General features: G+C 37.5%; 2 protein-coding genes across 3 annotated transcripts in view; one reads left to right on the forward strand and one right to left on the reverse strand.

Moving 5' to 3' along the window:
• Window positions 1-21646, reverse strand: part of LOC130222071 (NLR family CARD domain-containing protein 3-like) — a 43712-nt gene that overhangs the window by 13587 nt on the left and 8479 nt on the right.
• Window positions 2547-13171, forward strand: LOC130222304 (caspase b-like). Of its 2 annotated transcripts, none has more exons than XM_056454881.1 (8): window positions 2547-2755; window positions 6123-6399; window positions 6967-7148; window positions 10080-10256; window positions 10830-11082; window positions 11176-11274; window positions 11778-11887; window positions 12546-13171. In XM_056454881.1, the coding sequence occupies exons 2-8, from the start codon at window positions 6132-6134 to the stop codon at window positions 12654-12656; spliced, it is 1200 nt and encodes a 399-aa protein (XP_056310856.1). In that variant the 5' UTR covers window positions 2547-2755; window positions 6123-6131; the 3' UTR covers window positions 12657-13171. The 2 variants fall into 2 exon arrangements, with proteins under 2 accessions (XP_056310856.1, XP_056310864.1); XM_056454889.1 differs by having other exon boundaries at window positions 10080-10226.

Genomic DNA, 21646 nt, shown 5'->3' on the forward strand with positions numbered 1-21646 from the left:
TGTCTTAAAGTGGTGCATGCTGGTTGAAATTTTGTCTGGATTGATGCTGCGCAGACGCCACGTGACTGTCACATCAGGCATCAATGTACCGCGACAGCGCTCCGAGACCAGATGACTGATTCAGCCGGTGCAGCATCTGAAGAGCGACTACACCAGCTCTGATGACGACACCAATGGCTCGTTTCCACTGACTGGTACGGTACGGTTCAGTTTGGTACGGGTCACCTTTATCAGGCTTGCGTTTCCACTAAAAAGGATACCCTTTTGGTGGGCGTGGTGTATGACAGAAGTTTCAGTCAATGTCATTCTAGCTCGAGAAAATGTCTACAGTAAAGCTGTATGGGTCACTTACATATTATATGAGAAGCTCTTCTCACAAAACAGATGCTTCATACACATAAATACTTGTGTAGAAATGTTTATTACTAACTTTTCTATGAACATGAGTTGATTATAACTGCAGATCAATGACAGTGTGAAATAGCCTACTGTAACGTCTGTAAGTATATTAAATAACTAAATAAATGAACATTTATAAACACATACAGACCCTTACAGTCTCCGATATGTTACCAACTACAGAAGAACTACAGTATAGCAGACATTTCGTCAGTATTTAGGTTTAAAACAACACAAAATATAGCCTACAGTCAGTGAAAACCTCTCATCTGTGTCTGTAATCTTCAGCAGCACATGTAGCCTCTGTTCGACAGTAATTCCATCATTCCCGGTTCATATTAGTCCAAAATGTGAAGATAATAAGTTAGTTAATCATGGCATTTTGTTCATGTTTGCTGAATAATAATGTGCTCCTTTTTTTCCGGCTTCTCCTTTGTTTCTTCACGCTTCACTCTCGCGTTTGTCAGTGTCTGACAGGATCGGGTTTCAAAAGCACGTCAATAATCAAGCACAGGTTATTATCATCAGCTCAAGAAGTTTGTTATTTCAGATATAATGTTAGACGCGCGGTGAGCGCTAGCAAGAAAGCGAAACCACTGGCGCCTCAGACTGGCTCGTAAAAAACTACGGGGCACAGGGTAAATCTGCTCTTCTTCTTGGCTTTGTGGCTGTTCATCCAGACGACGACAAGGTTTGTTTGAGCCCAGATCGACCATGGCTCGTTATTATATGTATTTATAATTCCGCTGTAATCTCTCGGCTGTGTTTTTCAAACATGGCGGTTTTTTTGTTTTCGTTCTGGCTTATTGTGTAAGCGAATGACGTATCTCTGTAAACCAATAGCGTTCAGCTACGCGTGTGGCTCCGCCTTTTGGTACCCTTTCTCGTGTTTGGTAGCTTTTTGAAAGGGTGCTGAAAAAGTGGTACGGTACGGTTCGGTTCGGTACGCTTTTTGGAAATGGGCCACAATATTACATGATTGGCCGAGTTCACCGCATGACAAGAACCACGTGTGTTTCGGGTTTATTATTGGACAACTTCCGATTCACAAATTTCAAAACAAACAATTCACTTTTCATACCCTCTCTATCCTGTACACATCATGCTTATTAAAAGACTACAAATATTTTACTGCAGTAATCATGTTTTGTTAAATAATCTGGTTATAAAGTCTTGTTTGCACATGTTTATTTTCAACCTTTTTTATACAGACTATTTACAGCATTCAGCTCCATAAACGATTTAAATGATATATTTTAGTAAATAACCTAAATAGTAAATCAAATAAGTATTGTAATAAAATCATAATAATCATTGATTCTGCCATCCTAAAGGTTTCTTAACAAATTAAGGAAGAACTATTTTATTAAATCATTATAAAAATTATTTTTAGGATTATAATATATATATATATATGTATTTTTTTTCTTGTCTAGCCGTTTATATCTGGTCTTTCTGGGAAACTTCTACTGAAAGTGTAGCTCACTTATTTTAGGAATGTCATATTGTTCAATCTTTTTGGATGAAAATGCTTTCATTATCCAAAATAATCTTCATCATTGTTTCAGACTTCATTAAAACCCTTTGTGTTGGGTTTTACATTAATTTATATTGGAAATATCTATAAAATAAATCTAAAACCCTTTTTAGCATATTCAAACAAGAAGTATTAGCCTAGAATGATGTTTAAACTCCTAAAGTTTGTGCTTATTGCTTTGTATTTAACAGGCCTGTTCGTTTATATGTTTATATTACCCTTTCGTTTCCCCTTATTTCTCTCATGAGTTTGTCATATAAGTCTTGTTTAAAAATGAACTATAGTTTGTAGAAGCTGTGTTCTGTTTTATTAGTGAATCTTTTGTTGTAATAAATAAAAAATGATGATGACGCCATGTGATCGGTCATCATGAATGCAGCAACTTTGAGCCCCAAAGTGTCCTGCTGTGCGACTTGACTGCTCCGTTTTCAACTCCGCCTGCACTCGGCTAATCTCGTTGATCACCGGCTGTGGCTATGCTGCATGTCGAACGCACCTATTCTCTAAATGATTCTCTCGCGCGATGTTATGTTCCCGCGATACTATTCTCAATCTTATTTAAATGTATAGAACATTAGTTTCACTTTTAATTTCACTCCCTACAGTCTTATACAATTCAATACGGGTTGTAAACTTTTTTTTTTTCTTTTCTATTTTTAGATGGAAATCATCAAGTGATCTGGCAACAACGCTGGTAGAGGGAATAAAAAAACTGAATGAAGGTTTAACAGAGAAACTTTAGAGTCTGGGGCGGGGTTTAGGAGAAAGGAACAGGGAAGTTCAGAGCAAAGTTACAAGAAAACTTTCTTCAAGGAGAATGTAAGTAGTGCACGTTTATTTTTAGTCTTTTATAAAATATAGATCACTTTTAGCTGCTTTAAAAGCATTACAGGCACAATACAGCATTTTTAATGTACAATTATTCATCCACATAAGCAAAAAGGTATTGTAAGAGCAAATACACTTGCTTTGTGACTAAACTCAAACTGTAAGAATAATTAACAGAAGCCTGTTTTCCCTTTAGATAAAGATAAAAATAGTGAATAATAAACAAAAAAGTTAAGCATTTCTCTTAATAAGCATAAAAATATAATTACAGTATGTATTGATCTGCAGATCTTTTACAGATTAGATTTACTTTCGCTTTAATTAAACCAGTACAAAGTTTACTTTACAAAGTTTGGAAAGTGTTTTCGAGGTCTCTTTGTGCTCAATGTGCTTCCTTTATAAGATACAGTCCAAATGTGATCATCAAGAAATTAATTTAATGTAACTTTCCATCTCGCAGTAAAACATGAACATTTTACAACTGATTAATTTAATATGAACTAACATACAGCCTACGTGCTGAATGCAGACTTGGTGAGCAGAATAATCCTATTAATTAAAAATATTAGTCTGGACTGTTTTCCACGAATGCAAATAGTTTAAACAAACCAAACTTGTTGTTTCAGAAACAAATTTTCACTAACAGCCTGAGACGAAACTAAAAGCAGCACTTATAGATAAACCTGATCCAAGTCAGTCAACAAAAAGGACGAAGTTCACTTGACAAAATCCCCTGTAGTCTCGTTGGCAAACTTTTTTTTTTCTCTTGGAAATGTTTGTATTGTCTGACTGCACACACAAACAGAGCATATACATCTGAATTAGTTGCCAATCTCCCACCCCAAACATAAAATCAGAAATCATGTACACATGTCTATCTTTTGAATGAGTTCTCGAACATTTAGCTTGTTATTGTATCTTGGGGATATTTAAATCCACTCTGGGCTTTGAGTCTTAATTTTGCCACAACTTTCTCTGTGTTTCAGCAAATGCAATGGTTTTTGCTGACAAATCTTATTTTGGCGCATATTTTGGGAAAATGCTTTGGAATTATTAAAAAAATCTGTGCAATTTGACTTTCCTTTGGTTACGTTGGTGCTGTTTTTGCCCCATTGACTTCCATTATAATCACATTTTTTGATTGCAAATCCACGACAGCATATAATCATGCATTCTTGATTGTTGTTGGTTTTCCCTGTTGGGAGGGGACATTTTTTAAATTTTTAGTTTTGATCATCAGTTGCAGTGCAAAAAAAGCATAGTTTCATAGTTTCTGCTGTTTTACTCCACTAAATGAAAGACTAGAACTTTTTTGCACAGGCCTATCTACAGCAGGCAAGTGCATAGTTGTTCCCACTCGTTCACAACAAATTTTAGCTACAGCTTTCCTTTAACACACCTATTGGACCTATTTGAAAGTTTCTAGTACATCTAGAAAGAGCTTGATTAGCTGGTTTAAGTATGTCTAATTGGGGCTGGAACTAAACTCTGTAGGACACCGACCCCAAAATGGGCCGGGTGCGGGTAAGGGTCACCTTTATCAGGCTTGCCAAATTGTACTTATGGTACCTTTTGGTGGCCATGGTATTTGACAGATAGCTACAGTCGACGTAATTCTCACTCAAGGAAATGTCAAAGTAAAGCTGTACAGGTCGTTCACATATATAAAACAGATGCTTTATACACATAAATATGTCTACTTGTCTATAAATGTTAATAACTAACCTTTCAATTCAATTCATCTTTATTTCTCTAGCATTTTTACAATGTAGATTGTGTCAAAGCAGCTTAACATAGAAGTTTTAGTAAATGTAAACAGTGTCAGTCCAGTTTTCAGAGCTGAAGTTCAGTTTAGCTCAGTTCAGTGTGGTTTAATATTCACTGCCGAAAGCCCAAACACTGAAGAGTAAATCCATCGATGCGCAGCTCCACAAGTCCCAAACCAAGCAAGCCAGTGTCGACAGTGGAGGAACAAACTTCACCAATTGACCAAAGTGAAGGAAAAAAAACCTGGAGATAAACCAGGCTCAGTTGGGCATGACCATTTCTCCTCTGGCCAAACGACTTGTGCAGAACTGCAGTTTAGACGCCGGAGGCTGGAACGCTTGACATCCATCATGGAGAAGCTGCAGATGTGTGTAGGTCACCGGCTGGTGTACAGGCTGGCCCTTCAGGATCAATGCTGAGACTCGGCTGTCACTGGGGTCTTTCAGGAATTAGTCTCATGCTCTCCACTCCTCCATGACCACCACAGCATCTGCTCAGGATACGGCCTGGTCCAGGATTATGGAGAGTTCGAGATAATGAAAAACAGACTAAAATAAGCGCAGATGCCGTTCAAATTATAATGTCTTGTGGGAAGTGATCTCACCTCAGGTTGCCCTAAATAATGCAGGCTAACAATCCTATGAACAGGATTTGATTATAGCTGCAGATCAATGCTAATGTGAAATAGCCTACTGTAACGTCTGCGATTATATAAAAATAAATAAATAAATTATTAAAACATGTATGAACACATACAGACACTTACAGTCTCTGAAAATATAAAAAATCTAAAAAATACCCAAAACATATATTTAGGCTTTATTTGGGTTCATAACCGATATGAAACACATACAGTCAGCACAAACCTCTCATCTTTATTCTTTATTAGCACATGTAACGTTAACATCTTGTCATTCTGAGTTCATAAGTCCAAAAGGTGATGATAATAATTAAACATGGCCGTTTGTTCATCTTTTAGGTTGCTGAATGAATCATTTGCTCCTTTTTTTTTCCGTGTTTCACTCTTGTGTTTGTCCATTTCTGAAAGGATCGAATGTCAGAAACACTTAAATAATCACGTACAGATTATTATCATCAGCTCAAGTTTGTTATTTCAAATATAGACCTGCAGTGAGCGTTTGCAAATAGAGCTCTCTAGAGAAAGTGAAACCACTCACGCTTTTAGAGTTTTTTTAAGTGATCTGGTTTGTCTCTACAAAAGTGTACATCCAATAGGATGTAAAGGCACATGGAGCACAAGACCGCAAAAAGTCACGCAAAAATGTCTTGTGAGGTAAGGTTTGCTGTGGAAAGGCTTGTAGAGCACCATTGTTGGTCAACCACATTACCAAATTTTGTGCCTAAATAGGGGTTTCCCAGAACATCTGCTGAAGACTTATTAGCAAAACTAGTCAAATAGACTAGCTCCCGTTCTGCTGAGATGGGTTCTTCTCTGTTCTTGTGGCCGTCTTAAATGAGTGACAATATGGCACCTGACCAAGCTTTCAGATTCAGTATTGGACTGGTATCGATTCTGCAATCTGCCAGTGTGTCCTCACACTCACACTCACAATAACTGTTTTTCTCCTAGTAACAGAAAATGGACGCCATTAACCAGCTGGTGACTGATGTGCTCGAGGATCTTGTGGAGTCAGAGCTCAAACAGTTCACCAGGCAGCTGTGGATTGGTGTAAAACCAGACGTCGATCCCATTCCTCGGGGAAAGCTGGAGAAAGCGGACCGTCAGGATGTGGTGGACAGTATGGTGCAGCATTACAGCGAGGATGCTGGGAAGATCACAGTACAGGCACTGCGCAAAATCAAGCAGAACGAACGTGCAAAGCGTCTCGAGTCGAATCTGCTGAAAGGTTAAAAATAAAAATAAAGGTTTTGTTTTTAGCTAAAGGGACAGTTCACCCCAAAATGAAAACTCTGTCATTTGCTCTTCCTCCAAACCTGTTTGAGTTTCTTTCTTCTGTTGAACACTAAAGAAGATGAAAGCTTGAAACCTGTAAATATTGACTTCTGTAATACACTGAAAAGATATTTATGTGATTTACTAAAAAAATGTAAGGTAAGTATTTGCAAACCATTTATATGGGCTGAATTTAAACAGACAAATTAAATATAGTAATGTTCAACGTAATTTGCTAGTTTAAATTCAGCTCAGATCAAGAGTTTGCAAACACTTACCTTAAAGACATTTTTGTAAACCCAAGGAATTCGTTTTTCAGTCTATCTGATTTTTCATGCTATGGAAGTCAGTAGTTACAGATTTTCAGTTTTCTTCAAAATATAAAGGTTTTTAACCGGCTGAGTACATTTTCATTTGTGGGTGAACTTTAAGCACTCTTTGCATATATGCATTTAAATAAATATTAATGAAGAACATGCATAGTTTATGATCCATAACAAGAGGTGTGTTTTCTCTTTAGTTCAGCCGCAGGTGCAGGAAAATGAGCCAAACCCTGAAGACCCACAGTCCATCCCGCAGTCCATCAACACTGCTGGATCTGATGAGCTAGAGCCCATCCAGTCTGACTGGCAGAGACCACAAGGGATCATTACCCGCTTGCGAGAGATTAAAAGCAGATTTCTTTATGCAAACAGAGACGATGCAAGTATTTCAATAAATTTTTACAAACAGAACACACTTTCAGTGAGCAGAACTGCTTTCAGAGAGCCACTGTATTGACGTTTGCTTTATTGCATGATGGACCCAATAAGACACCTGCGTGTCGCAAGCCTTTTTCTTTTGCTATTTTCAAACCGGCACAGGTGTCATTTTCATGTTCTGCACCACATTGTTTAAATAGCGAATGTATTTGCTCCAATTTGTGCACTCACGGCCATGCTGATCTGAAAAGGAGGTGTGGTAAAGCACATTGTTGGCTTATTCAAATAGACAGCCATTGACTAACTAAAAGCTGGTCTACAGTCTATGGCACGGGGTTTTTATTTGTTATTTAAAGAGTGTGTTGGTCACACTCGGCAGCAAATCGCCACAGGGTATTCTGAAGGTCCTTGGTCAATGAAGCCAACAGAACAACATCGTCTGCAAATAGCAGAGATGAAATCCTGTGGTCCCCAAGATTTGGATCATGACCGAAAGGACAAGATCTCAGATACAAGCAGCCAAAATGAGTTTCCTTCGAAGGGTGGAACTCTTATAGATAGGGTGAGGAGCTCTGTCACTCGGGAGGAGCTCGGAGTAGAGCCGCTGCTCCTCCACATCGAGAGAAGTCAGCTGAGGTGGCTCGGGCATCTGTTTCTGATGCCTCCTGGACGCCTACCTAGGGAGGTGTTCCAGGTATGTCCCATCGGAAGTAGGCCTCGAGGAAGACCTAGGACACGCTGAAGGGAAAATGTCTCTCGACTGGCCTCAGAACGCCTCTGGATCCCCCGGAGGAGCTGGAGGAAGTGTCTGGAGAAAGGGAAGTCTGGGGTTCTTTCCTAAGACTGCTGCCCCCATGATCCGGCCCCGGAAAAACGGCAGAAAAAGAATGAATGAATGAAAGTGTGTTGGTGTTATTCACCTACGCAGGTCCAAATCGGGTCCATATATGTACTCATTGTTGTCTACATAAATATATAAAAATGCTCATTTTCCCATGCCTGGGGGTTTAGGTGTAATCCGGCACTCTTGTAGTCAGTTCAGGAGCGTAGATTTAGGTAGATGGAGGGGATGTGTCCCCACCAATGCCGAAAGGGTTAAATCACGTCTCTCCTCGAGTCGCACCGCCCCCAAACACATATAAACATTGTGATTGGCTGTGCCTTTCCATGCTGTCATGTGAGAGGTTGCTTTCAGATACAAGCAGCGCCAAAACAACAGTGTGACACGCACAAGTGAGGATGGCGGTAGCAAAAAAAAGGTGGACATAAGGAGCTTTTTTCAACAAAAAGTGAAAGTCAAAAACTCAAGTTCGCTACTGAATGAGTCCATCATGATAATGCCGCTATTGCTAGTGTTTTCACCACTTTTACAGTCAGTCTAACTTTAAAGCAGACTGATATAGTCTGTGAACAATATTCCCTGAAAGCTAACTGCAGAATAAACACCTACATGTAAGCATATATGACCCTGCCAGTTCTCCTAATCTCTTAGAGTAACATTTCCAATTTCGGTTGAAACATTTTGTCAGAAAACCTACAGCCTGTGCTCCATCTTTTATTAATACTATGAGACATGTTTAATTTGTACGAAAAATAAACGAAAGTCTTTATTAAACTCTCTCTTTATCAGTTAATAGACATTATTTTAACATTACACTTTCAGGCCTGTAGCCAGCTTATTGAAAGGAGGGATTATGTGTTTTCTGAAAAACTGAAACTTTTTGCTGCTATTCACCTGATTTTCTGTTAATTGAGGTATAAATATTACAGTTTAGTGACATATTAAGAACTAATTTTGCTGGATTATCTTGTTAGATAGTTATTATAGCTACACTTTTTGATGTACCAAAACTATTTCCTACCATTGCTTTATTTACACATGTGCATTTAAACTGTAAGTTTATTAGAGTTTTGAAAATAATAAAAATACTTCGAATGAGAACTTTAAATTCTTAGAATAAAGAAATGAAGAGTTCAAATGCCAAAACCTCTAAACGCCATGTAAAATGAGCATTCTTCTCAGCCTCGTATATTTATGTTCAGTTATTTCACTTTAAAGGCAATGGAAAGGACGTATTCGTCACTATAAAAGTAAAATCACTGAGTCCACACACAGGAGTTGAAGAAAAATGCTAATTTTAGAAGAAAATATTAAATGGTATTTAGAGGTTTTTGCATCTAAACTCTTCAAATATGAAAATATACTTATTTTTAAAATAGTTTTTTTATCATTATTTTCTTTGGGAAATCTGATTTAAATTAAAAACTGAAGCCTATAGCAATTAACAAATTGGCCAGCACATTTAACTTTTCTCAGTGAGAATTTGGCCACTTGAATAATAAGATAAATTCAAACATTATAATAATAATCCAATGTTTGGTCTTTTTTAACCACCTGAACCTACTTGGCTACGCGCCTGACTATTTAATTTAACTTAATAAATTGTATGAAGAGAGGATTAATTAATTATTGATATAGTTTAATAGTAGTTAAATAATTAATAGCAACATATAAAATATATAATATAAAAAAAAGCTATATTCATTCTTGGCGGGGGTGTGCGGGGATTGTATTCACTCGTCCCCAGTCCCCACCAATGTCAAGTGCAAACCTACGCCCTTGAGTCAGTTTATTCATTACTTTACCATAAATGTGTAATCTCAGGCCGGTTTACACTGCCAGTAAATGTGACCCAATTCCGATTTTTTGCTCATATGTGACACAGATCGGATCTGTTCTATGACCGTTGAATTTCTCATCTTTAAGCGCCAAAGGCAATATCAGCCAATCAGATCGACGATTGATTCAACAACAGAAAACGATGGACACACATCCTAAATCATCCCATTTTTTTGCACACTGCCAGGCAATCTCAAGGGTTGGGAAGTTCTGATTCTGTTGATGTTTTTAATCTGTTTTTTTTTCCTACAGATTTACACACCAGTGAGCAGGAATCAAAGAAAAGGCTTGGCTCTCTTAATCACCAACATACAATTCGCCAATAAACGATACGACCGAGCCGGAGCGGAGAAAGATGAGGAGAACATGGAGTGGCTGCTGACAACCCTGAACTTTATGGTTATAAAACGCAGAAATCTCACTGGAAATGTGCGTATGATTCATGCCCAAAATATGTACAGCTACTTGCATATTTAAAGGGATAGTTCACCCAAAGCTGAAAATTCTGTCATCATTTGCTCGTTCCAAACCATTATGACTTCAGTTGAACACAAAGGAAGATATTTTGAAGAATGCTGGAGACCAGTAACCATTAACCTCCATAGTGTTTGTTTTTCCTACTATAGAAGTCAATGGGTAAATGTTTTCAGCATCTGATCTTCTTTTGTGTTGAACTGCAGAAAAAAACACCACTTGAGCGGGAGTAAATAGTGAGTAAATATTTGGCATGAACTATCCATTTAAAGCAGGGGTCACCAAACTTGTTCCTGGAGGGCCGGTGTCCTACAGATTTTAGCTCCAACTCTAATCAAACACACCTGAACAAGCTAATCAAGGTCTTACTAGGTACACATGAAACACCCAGGCAGGTGTGTTGAGGCAAGTTCGAGCTAAACCCTGCAGGGACACCGGCCCTCCTGGACCGAGATTGGTGACCCCTGATTTAAAGTGTGCTAAGAGTGTTATACCATGCACCTTTTACTAGAATTCTTTTATTCTCAGGAAATCAGCAGAACAGTGCAGGATTTCTCTAGACGTCCTGAACATCAAGAGGCAGACAGCACCTTTGTAATCATCATGTCTCATGGGCAAAGAATTCAAAATAGAGATGCCATTTTAGGTGTCAATTACAACCGGCTTCAAAACTGTAACGACGTCTACTTTGTTGAAGACACTTTCTCCCATCTGAACTCTGTGAACTGTCCTGCTCTGATCGACAAACCCAAGGTTATCCTCATTCAGGCCTGCAGAGGAGGTACGACACAGTTAATCAAACGCAGATATTATTATTGCTACTCTATTATCATTGGCAATGTACAGTATTATTGTGAACTGTTTCTGTGTCTAGAGCAACCCGGTGGTGAGTTTGTTCAAGATTGTGTGCCTGAATCGGACTCATGGGTGCACAAGGAGAAAGACTTTGTCTGTTTTATGTCCACCCTGCCTGGTGAGTTTGTAGTTCTAATCAAATTCACGTCCAACGTGCAATGTATTGTTGGCAATATCAGCAGTAAGAGTATGGACGCTTCTACACTTCAAAATTTTAACGGAAATAGTAAACCATCCGGGAAGCTTTTGGCGTACTCTTTTCAACATACTATGGTTTGGGACAGGGATGGGCAAACTTGATCCTGGATGGCCGGTGTCCCTGCATAGTTTTGCACCAACCCTAATCAAACACACCTGCTTGTAGCTTTCTAGTGATCTTGAAGACACTAATTAGGGTGTTCAGGTGATTAGTGTTGGAGCAAAACTCTGCAGGGACACCGGCCCTCGAGGATCGAGTTTGCCCATGCCTGGTTTGGGACATACTAATTCTATTTTCGAACACTATTTAGGATGGATAGTATGCAAATTGGGACACATCAACAGTCTGTTCATGATGGCCAGTGTATTTATGTCAGTGACCAAAGGTTGCATTGTATTTTGTACTTGGTATGATTTCCACAGATATGGTCGCATACAGGGATGTGGTCAATGGAAGTTTTTTTATCAGCTACATAGTGGATGTGTTCTGCTCATCAGCCTACAAGGATCACATTATGGAGCTTTTTAGGAAGGTAAATACTGAACAATCTTTTAGCTTTCTTTCCCGCTATACTCAGGTAAAATGAAGTTAGTTTTATGTTGGACAATTCGTCACCTTGAAATTATAAGCTTATATCTGCGTTCTGAATGATTTTGAGATAATGAGCTTAAATTTTTTTGCATTCCATAGCAAACATTACGTGTGTAACATTTGTTGTTTTTTTTTTAAATAAAATGTCTTAAAATGTAAACAACCTATTAAAAACATCCTATAATGTGAATAAGTTGTCATTTAATAAGAATATGTCATATATAACTCAATTTGGCCAAAAATGTCAGATAGAACCTTATAATTCTAAGATGACGAATTATTCTGTGCAAGTTAATGCAAAGAAACTATTTGTTTTTGGTAATCTTTACCTAAAATCTGACTGTATTCTGCTCTGGAAGGGCAGTCCTTCTCTGATGACAACAGTTAGACTGATTGGGTGAAATCAGCCAAACAAGTGACATGAGAGGCGGGGCTACTAATGAAACCCCGCCCCTACTCAATAATTTCAGTTCGAATGCATCATTGCACTGAAATAAAAACCTACAGAAACTGGTTCATGTGGACTTTAACATTTAAATATATTTATAATAAATATTTGTAAAATAAAAAGTTATTTAACAATACCTTTTTTTAAATAGGTTGCCGCTCGTATGGAGAAAGACCAACGTTTCCGAGGTCACACGAAACTCTTGCCTTGCATTGAACGGACGTCTCTTGTAAAGAAGTTTTACCTTTTTCCTGAACAGTGAAGACATGGAGTAAACCTGGTTTAGAGGGAAACAGCACAGGTGATCAGGGTAAAACATGTATATCACCATGCTGAAGGCTTTTATTTCCTGGCAGAAAATTACCTCAATACAAGTCATTATTAAAAACACAGGTATTATCAGTTTTTATATGAACAAATCTTTGGAAAGGTCTTAGAAGACAGTACATTCCCTGCTTGATTATTCAATCTGCTGTAAACATTGTAATGAGGGGGGTTTTCTATTAATCTGTGGTGTTTTTATTTCATATTCTTTGCATTTCATCAATTCATTCAGTAATTTTATAATAGGCTACTTGTTATCTTCCATTGTGTTATAATCTTAAGTTTGTGTGGTTTTCAGGAGATCAGTCTGAAATGTATAAAATAAGGACTGTATTTCAAGGCTTGTTATGGTACACTTCTGTTATTAAACAGTATATTTTTATTGCTTGTGCTTTAATATCACTGGATGGATTTGTGCTTGTCTGCTTAGTCAGTAAACTGGTAAATAACAAATTGATTGTGTTTGGATTCAGTAACACACGCACACACACACGCACACGCACAGTGTGTTTAGATTGTTTACATTGAAACTGTGCTGTTTATTTATAAGGATATTTAGTGCCTATTTGAAATTATGATTGCACAATTTCAGAGATTTCAGTGCGTCGCGGCCATCAGCCTGTCATATTAAGCAGAGCGAAGAAATCACAAGATGGCAACAGAGACCACATAATAAACCTTAAGATGGAGAAAAACTGGGAGAGTTTTGTAGACATATGGCATTGCATGCTGTTCAGCCTTATAATCTTAATATGTGAACAAAATCATATGTTTTATCATTACTTAAGGCTGATTTATACTTCTGCATCAAGCACATGCATATGGTCCAGCACAGCCGTCGCGAGGTCGCATAGCCCTCACACCCTTACACGCACCTCTCAAAATAATGTCAAAAAATCAACAAACTTTGTAGGTGAAGGAATGGGTTGCTCTCAGGGGCTCAGAGAACGCAAGTATGATACTGTGAAATATATATATATATATATATATATATATATATATATATATATATATATACATATATATATATATACACATATATATATATATACATATATATATATACATATATATATATATACATATATATATATATATACATATATATATATATACACATATATATATATACATATATATATATATATACATATATATATATACACATATATATATATACATATATATATATATACATATATATATATATATATATATATATATATATATATATACATATATATACATATATATACATATATATACATATATATACATATATATATATATATACATATATATATATATATATGTATATATATATATATATATATATATATATATATATATATATATATATACATATATATATACATATATATATACATATATATATACATATATATATATACATATATATATACATATATATATACATATATATATATATATATATATATATATATATACATATATATATATATATATATACATATATATATATATATATATATATATATATACATATATATATACCTACCTGTGGCGTTATTTCAATGACAAATGTCGTGAGCGCAGTATTAGAAGTTGAGGTTGCATTTATGTAATAGCCTAAGAGCATGCGGATCTCTTTGCTTGTGCACCGATTTCCTCTGCTCGTGCACAAAACTTCTTGCGCGCCCCCTCAAATATAAGCCGCGTCAAGAGCGCGGAGATCTTCTTGTGCGCTCTCAAATAAACGCTGCTGAAGTGCGATTTAGTTCGTTTATGTAACGAGTATGTCTCCAGCATTTATTAGAGTTGCTAGGAATATTTATGAATGTCTCCAATAGACCTACAGAGCGGCATTAATGTGTCCTGAAGTAAAGTGAAACGGCTTTACGTCGTGTTAGCTGGGTCTCACGCATCACGCACCTGTCAGTCAAGTGAACAAGCGGACATGTCGAGTATAATTCAGGCTTCAGTCAGCACGTAACCTTAAAGGGTTAAACAAATGACGCACAGCACTACTACGGTTACAGAAAAGTTCACGCTGTTATAATTCACTTACCTTTTAATACGTTTTGGTGCGATTATCAAAATGTTAAAAATGTTTTGAATGAGAAGCTGTAATGTAGCCGTGGTGGGAATTTTGGGCGTGGCTATATATATATATATATATATATATATATATATATATATATATATATATATATATATATATATATATATATATATATATATCAACTGTTATGTGACACAGTAGAAGCAATTGGGAACAAATGAAACTCTGCAACCGAAGCTGCACCGTGTTTCCCTTCCAATGTGCATCTTTTCTACAGTTTTCAATATAAACACACACTTGAAGGACATGTGTAACCATTGTGCTTGCGCCTTTTGAAGTGTTGAGCACATTTACATTCAGTCAGTTAGCAGATGCTTTTGTTCAATAAATAAATCCAAAAAATGAAACCTAAAAAAATGCATTAACGTGCCAACTACTTGTTATTGAACAACATCTCAGTTGTTCGACACAGAGACACAGAGGATTGAGGATACGCTCTGAATCCAGCATAGAGGGGTTCAGTGAATGTGGTGTTGAATGTGTGTAAGTGTGTGAGTGTGTGTGTGTCAGAGACACTGTAGAAGGACAGAGAGCCGGACGACACGTCCACATACACTCCTACTCTATTAGAGGGTGCTGAAAGAGCTGGTATGGGATGGCTCTCATTTACATGCCATGCAGTGAATCCATTAGTATACCAATAGAGACTCCAGGATTTATCATTGTACCCAAACCAAGAGTCACTTATAAACCAAGATTTCCTTATAAGCCACTGCTATATCAACACCAGAGCCACTCCGTTCAACCTCCCAGTAGCAGCGTCCAGTCAGAATCTCTCGACTCAGAATCTGAGGATGGTGCGCAAACCTCTCTGGATGATCAGGATACGGCTGACACTCCTCCACAAATGTGATTGTTCTGTTCTCCTCAGACAGGATGAGTTTATTGTGTGCGGTGTTGGAATCCAGCGTGAGATGAAGTGCATCTGAAGACAAGGACCAATGTATATGAAGACAATGTGTTTAAGCTGTGTGATTGAGTGAGAAAGGAAGAAAGCACTTACATTTTTTCAGTCCTGGTGCGATTCTTGAATGTTCTCCATGATCTAAACTAGAAAGACACAAATACAAAGTCTTAATTATTAATTCAACCATCCATCCATCATCAACCACTTATCCAGAACTAGGCATGGACGATAACTTGTTTTAAGGTTTATAAATGTTTGGAAAAGTCAAGGTTTTAAAACCACTGAAATTTACTGTTATAGTAATAAAACTTACCATAAAACTGATATTTTTATCCAAGATTATCATACCATCAGAATCTTATACCAGCCCATGCCTATCTGGAACCAACATGCAGGGCAGTCTCATCAAGGAGCTCCAGACCCACACTTCCTCCAGTTTCTCTGTGGTGATCAATGTATTCCTGGGCAAGTGGGGAGACAGTCCCACCAGTATTATTTGGGTCTTCCCTGGGGCCTCCTCCGTAGGGGTTCATCCAGGAGGCATCAGAATCAGATGCCCGAGCCTGCTCAACTATCTTCTCTTGATGTGGAGGAGCAGAAGCTTGACTCTAAGCTCCTCCTGGAGGACGAAGATCCTCACCCCATCTCTAACAGCATGTATCCACTGGCATGTTGGGAGCACAGCGTTTTCAGTTAATTGTTATGAAAGCTGAACGTTTATGCATTGTCAACTCTTGCACATGTGACAATGCATGTGTGATAAGTGTGTAAACACTGATTAAAACAAGCATATTCAGCCCTAAATCTTAAATGCCCTAGAGAAGTGCTGTAGTGTTGCCAGCTGCATTGAGTGCAGATTATGGCCTGTTTCCACTGAGTGGTACGGTACGGTACGGTTCGGTTTGGTACGCTTTTATGGCCGTTTCCACTTTCGAAAGGGTACCAAACACGAGAAAGGGTACCAAAAGGTGGAGCCACATGCGCAGCTGAACGCTATTGGTTTACAGAGATACGTCATTCACTTACGCAACAAGCCAGAATGAAAACAAAAAACCCGCCATGTTTGAGATTATAGCGGAATTATAAATACATATAGCATATTTTAATTGTCTAGTTTAGATAACTTAGAAAATTACATTGCAATCTTGGAGACAGAAAGTAAAAACATCAGTTTATTATTGAAATGTTTAATGAAAAGATGAGTAGCAGTTCAATAACAAATAATAAAAAACATCTTAATTGAGCCCAAACAACATTTAAAAACTATAGAATAGTCTAAAATAAATATCTTCTTAATATAAATGTTGGATACTTGAATACATTTTAAAACGAAATAATCTGCGGCTGTTCATTTCTTTATTTTTTAACGCTCCGACCGATCAATAAACAATATAGCTAGCTTTTTCATTTGATTTAATGACCAATTAAATATTAAACCCCATACACGAAACATTTAAATAATTCATACATTAACAAACCTAAAATAACCGCCTTAAAGCATATCATATTGCTCTCTCGTAAATGTAATTTTCTTTTAAGTGCACTTTTAAATATTCATTATTTTTAAATAACACTGTTTTTGTGCAGTTTGTTCATTATTGTATGATGGGTGGTTCGAAAGACCAAAAGTTGGATTATTATTATTATTATTTAGCTTTTCTTATTATCCAAATGGCCAAATTCTGACTGAGGAAAGTTGAATGTTCTGGCCAGTTTGTTATTTGCCTGTAGGCTTCAGTTTTTAATTTAAAACAAGTTTGAACAGATTTAAAAAAAAAAATTATGATAGATGATAATAAATTTGTATTTTAAAAATAAGCATCTTTTCACATTTTTTATTTAAAAAATTCATCATTTATATAGCTGTAATATAAAACTTACAGTTTAAATAACCATTTGTAAATAAACACTTAAAATAGTACGGTAAGCAACTTGACAGAATGGTTGAAAATATTTGTGGTACATCAACAAGTGTGGTTATGATAACCATGTGACAAGCTAATCCAGCTAAATTAGTTATTAAAATGTCAGTAAAATTCAATATTTATATCTCATAATTAAATAGAAAAGGAGGCGAATAACTGCAAAAAGGTTGAGTTTTTCTGAAGCACCCCTTTCAATAAGCTGGCTACAGGCCTGATAGTGTAATGTTAGAAGAATGTTCAATAACTGATATAAAGAGAGGGAGTTTAATAAAGACTTGCGTTTATTTTAGCCAGTGTTTATATTATATCAGTGTTCTGCCTATACACAGGCTGTAATTTTCTGACAAACTGTTTCAATTGAAATTGCACATGCTACTCTGAGAGATTAGGAGAACTGACGGGGATCATCATATACTGTACTTTAGCTGTTTATTCTGTAGTTAGTTTTCAGGGAATATTATTCAGACTATATCAGTCTGCTATAATGATAGACTGTGCGTTAAAGCCCAGGAAAACACGAGCATTAAGGACATTATCATGATGGACTCATTCAGTAGCAAACTTGCGTTTACAGTATGTGACTCACACTTGAAAAAAGCACCTTATGTCCACCTGTTTTTGCTGCCGCCATCATGCACGGGAAAAAAACACAATCCACTGCGTTTGGCGCTGCTTGTGTCTGAAGGCAGCCACAGCCTCTCACATGATAGCAGGGAAAAGCACAGCCAATCAAGATGTACATATGCGTTTTGGGGGCGGGAGGACTCGAGGAGAGAACGTGATTTAACCCTTTCTGCCACTGCGTGTCTAGGTTAATGTTGACTGCGCAATTTTTTAAAAAAGTGGATTAAATTATTGGTGGGGACATTTCTATGGTCGGCGGATATTGGTGGGGACGCGTCACCTCCGTCCACCCTGAAGCTGCGATCACACTGGGCTTTTCCTCCCATAGACTTCCATTCATACGCACGCGAATGCGTCAGACCGGAAACGCAAGGTCATGCGTTAAGTTTCGCAGTTCGCTGTGGTGCAAAGTTCAAGCTCGGTGAACTCTGACCTGCGAAATCGCATCACTTGACTGCGTGAGACCAATCGAGGATCAAAACAGGAACTATCTGAACAGAAATTTAAAACATGGAGCAATCGCTGGCTTTTTTAAATGTCTAATCATCTTGTTACCCTTTTCACAGCACAGCACGACAGAATTTCGCACACACAAACTCTGGTGTGACCGCAGCTTTAATCTAACCAGATCACAAATTCACACACATATACAACTATTTCATTTATAACACAGCAAGCTTGACATCGCAGGCAGATCCAAACCAAAATGCAAAAGGTGTACGTGCTTTATAGGAATTTGAAAATGAAAGCAAACTTCATCCCGCAGCACTAATAGCCTGGAATGCTCGTGGACGCGAAATTCAAAAGCGTAGTGTGATCATGCATTTCAAAGTGGGTGCCTTTCGGTGTTCATCATATTCAAGAATGAGCATCTTAACTGTAGCATGTAACTGCTTCCATCAGGAGGATTTGAAAAAACAGACTCGACTCTGGGAGTCGATTCGACTCTAGTACTTGGTCCATTGAGAGTCGAGGAATCGACTCTTTTGGAGTCGACTCCCCATCCAGTGTTGCCAGATTTGACGGTTTCCCGCCCAATTGGGTGGTTTTGAATTTGATTGTGCGGGTAAAAAATGTCATAGGCGGGTAGTGAAAATTTGGGCGGTTTTGCAACAGCATGCCCGCCAGCCCCAGTCTTTATTTATAAACCTGTTATGATCTCCCAAAGAGATGCCATAGCCCCCGTTCTTTACGTACAAATGCTTACAACGGCGAGTCCTCATTTTAATGAGCTAATTAGTGTTCGTGTTAAAATATTTTTGGTTTCTGTCCGTACAATAAATCCACGTCAGTAAAACTGCGTTTGTTGAGATGCATTTTTAAACTAACAAAATATTAACTCGAATATAACGCTTAACACGACCATGTAGTTTACTTGAATTTTTCAGCATCTGAACTGCTACTGTAGACAGATAACAAGACCAAACCCACATTTCAGCTAACTGTTTCAGCAGCTAACTTCATGACTAGATGGTTACATTAACGATATGATATGAACTTGCCTCATAATTATGCAGCTTTTTAAATAAAACAGTAATTATATAAAGCCCAATGTTCACCTGTTTAACGCTTCCGGACACTTTCTTTTGACTGCAGCATATAGGCTAACATACGGGTGTGTCTCGTATGTTCAATCACGGGCAGCAGGTTTTCATCTTTATTATCACTTTTGATATAAAAATAACAAGTTTGCAACAGCGTCACCATGTGTTATAACATATAATACATATAAAAAATATTAGTATATTTTCTTATTTTAAAAAACTTTAAAAGGTTATAAACAAAATGACAATGTAAACATGAGTTAAATGGATAGCTCCCTAAAGTGGTTTTAAACCTTTAAGAGTTTAACACAAAATTTACGATAAAAAGGTCAGCAGCAGAATTAACGCAAGTGCAAGTGAGCAAGGGTGAGTAAATGAGAGAATAGTCATTTTTGGGTGAACTGTCCTTTTAAATGACACTCAGTGAAACTCACATACAAGCAGATTATATTTAACTGACTTCTTCCACAAGTGACCGTCTTATTGAAATTATAACTGTAAATACATTTCTGGTAATTGTCACTTGTGCCGTGTAACTTTACATTGAGGTAACGTTGGTTTTATATTCGTACAATAACAGTCCCTATATTGTTTACCATGCTACTTTGAATAATGCGTCTGAATTAGCATGCAAGTATGACTTAAAAGCATCATTAGCGTTGTTGTACTTAGATAGTCATTGGCTGCTAATATGGTTTCACTATTTAGATTTTATATTATTAAGGAGAACGACTGAATGTGTGAATATTAAAGCCAACTTTCCCTCAATTAACTTTAAATCTTAAAATAACAGCTACTTCTCTACAACAACTTTACATCTCACTCTGCTAATTTATATTACAACAGACCCTTACAGGGGCAGGTGCTCAACGCGATCGCAAAGTGAAGAGCGGGGGGGTGGGCGGTGTGGTGATGGACAGACTGTTGCGATCGCAAAGTGAAGAGCGGAGGGGGAGGGGTGGGGGGCATTAGGAGATGGATGGATGGTTGCGATCGCAAAGTGAAGAGTGGGCACCTCAGCCAATGAGAGCAAAGGGGCAGTGGCTGTAGCCACCACGTCACCCCTCTGTGCACGGCCCTGGACGTCAGCATACATTGTATAATGTAACTCTAGCGTACCTTCTGTTTATTTCCCTTTTAACCTTCATAATAGAGTAAAAATACCATCTTTTTTTGAAATATAAACAATTTATACAATGACCTTTTCAATCTTTTTGTTCTGGAATGGAGGAAATGTGCATTGGTCCCTGAGTTTCCTCTGAAGTGTTTGTTAAATCTGACACAGAGACACTGAAGATTTAGGATATATCCTGAATCCTGCATAGATGTCTTCAGTGAATGTGGTGTTGAATGTGTGTAAGTGTGTGAGTGTGTGTGTGTCAGAGACACTGTAGAAAGACATCGAACCGGACGGCACGTCCACATACACTCCTACTCTATTATTGCGAGATGAAGGAGCAATAATATCAGTGCCCTCATTATTGTGCCAGGCGGTGTAATTTGTATTAGAGCAGTAAATACTCCAGGACTTTTCATTGAGTCCAAACCAAGATTCAAGCCCTCCTTTCCTGTCGATAGCTTTATAAGCCACTGCTATATAACCAGATCCACTCCATTTAGACTCCCAGTAACAGCGTCCAGTTAGAGGCTCTTTACACAGAACCTGCTCCTGTAGCTCAAATCTCTCTGGATGATCAGGATTCGGCTGAGGGTCTTTCACATGCACTGCCTTTCTGTTTCCATCAGAGACCTGGAGTTGATTGTGTGCTGTGTTTGGATCCAGTGTGAGGAAACAGGCATCTGAACACAGAAAGGCAAATCACC

The sequence above is a fragment of the Danio aesculapii genome, chromosome 1 (assembly GCF_903798145.1).
Source record: "Danio aesculapii chromosome 1, fDanAes4.1, whole genome shotgun sequence".
Lineage (NCBI taxonomy): Eukaryota > Metazoa > Chordata > Actinopteri > Cypriniformes > Danionidae > Danio > Danio aesculapii.

Bases quoted from the DNA above. Each gene is read 5' to 3' on its own strand.
- LOC130222304 (XM_056454881.1), top strand. From the start codon at position 6,132: ATGGACGCCATTAACCAGCTGGTGACTGATGTGCTCGAGGATCTTGTG. The intron at 6,400-6,966 runs GTTAAAAATAAA...TTTTCTCTTTAG, and splicing joins CGAGTCGAATCTGCTGAAAG to TTCAGCCGCAGGTGCAGGAA. The intron at 11,275-11,777 runs GTGAGTTTGTAG...TGATTTCCACAG, and splicing joins TTTTATGTCCACCCTGCCTG to ATATGGTCGCATACAGGGAT.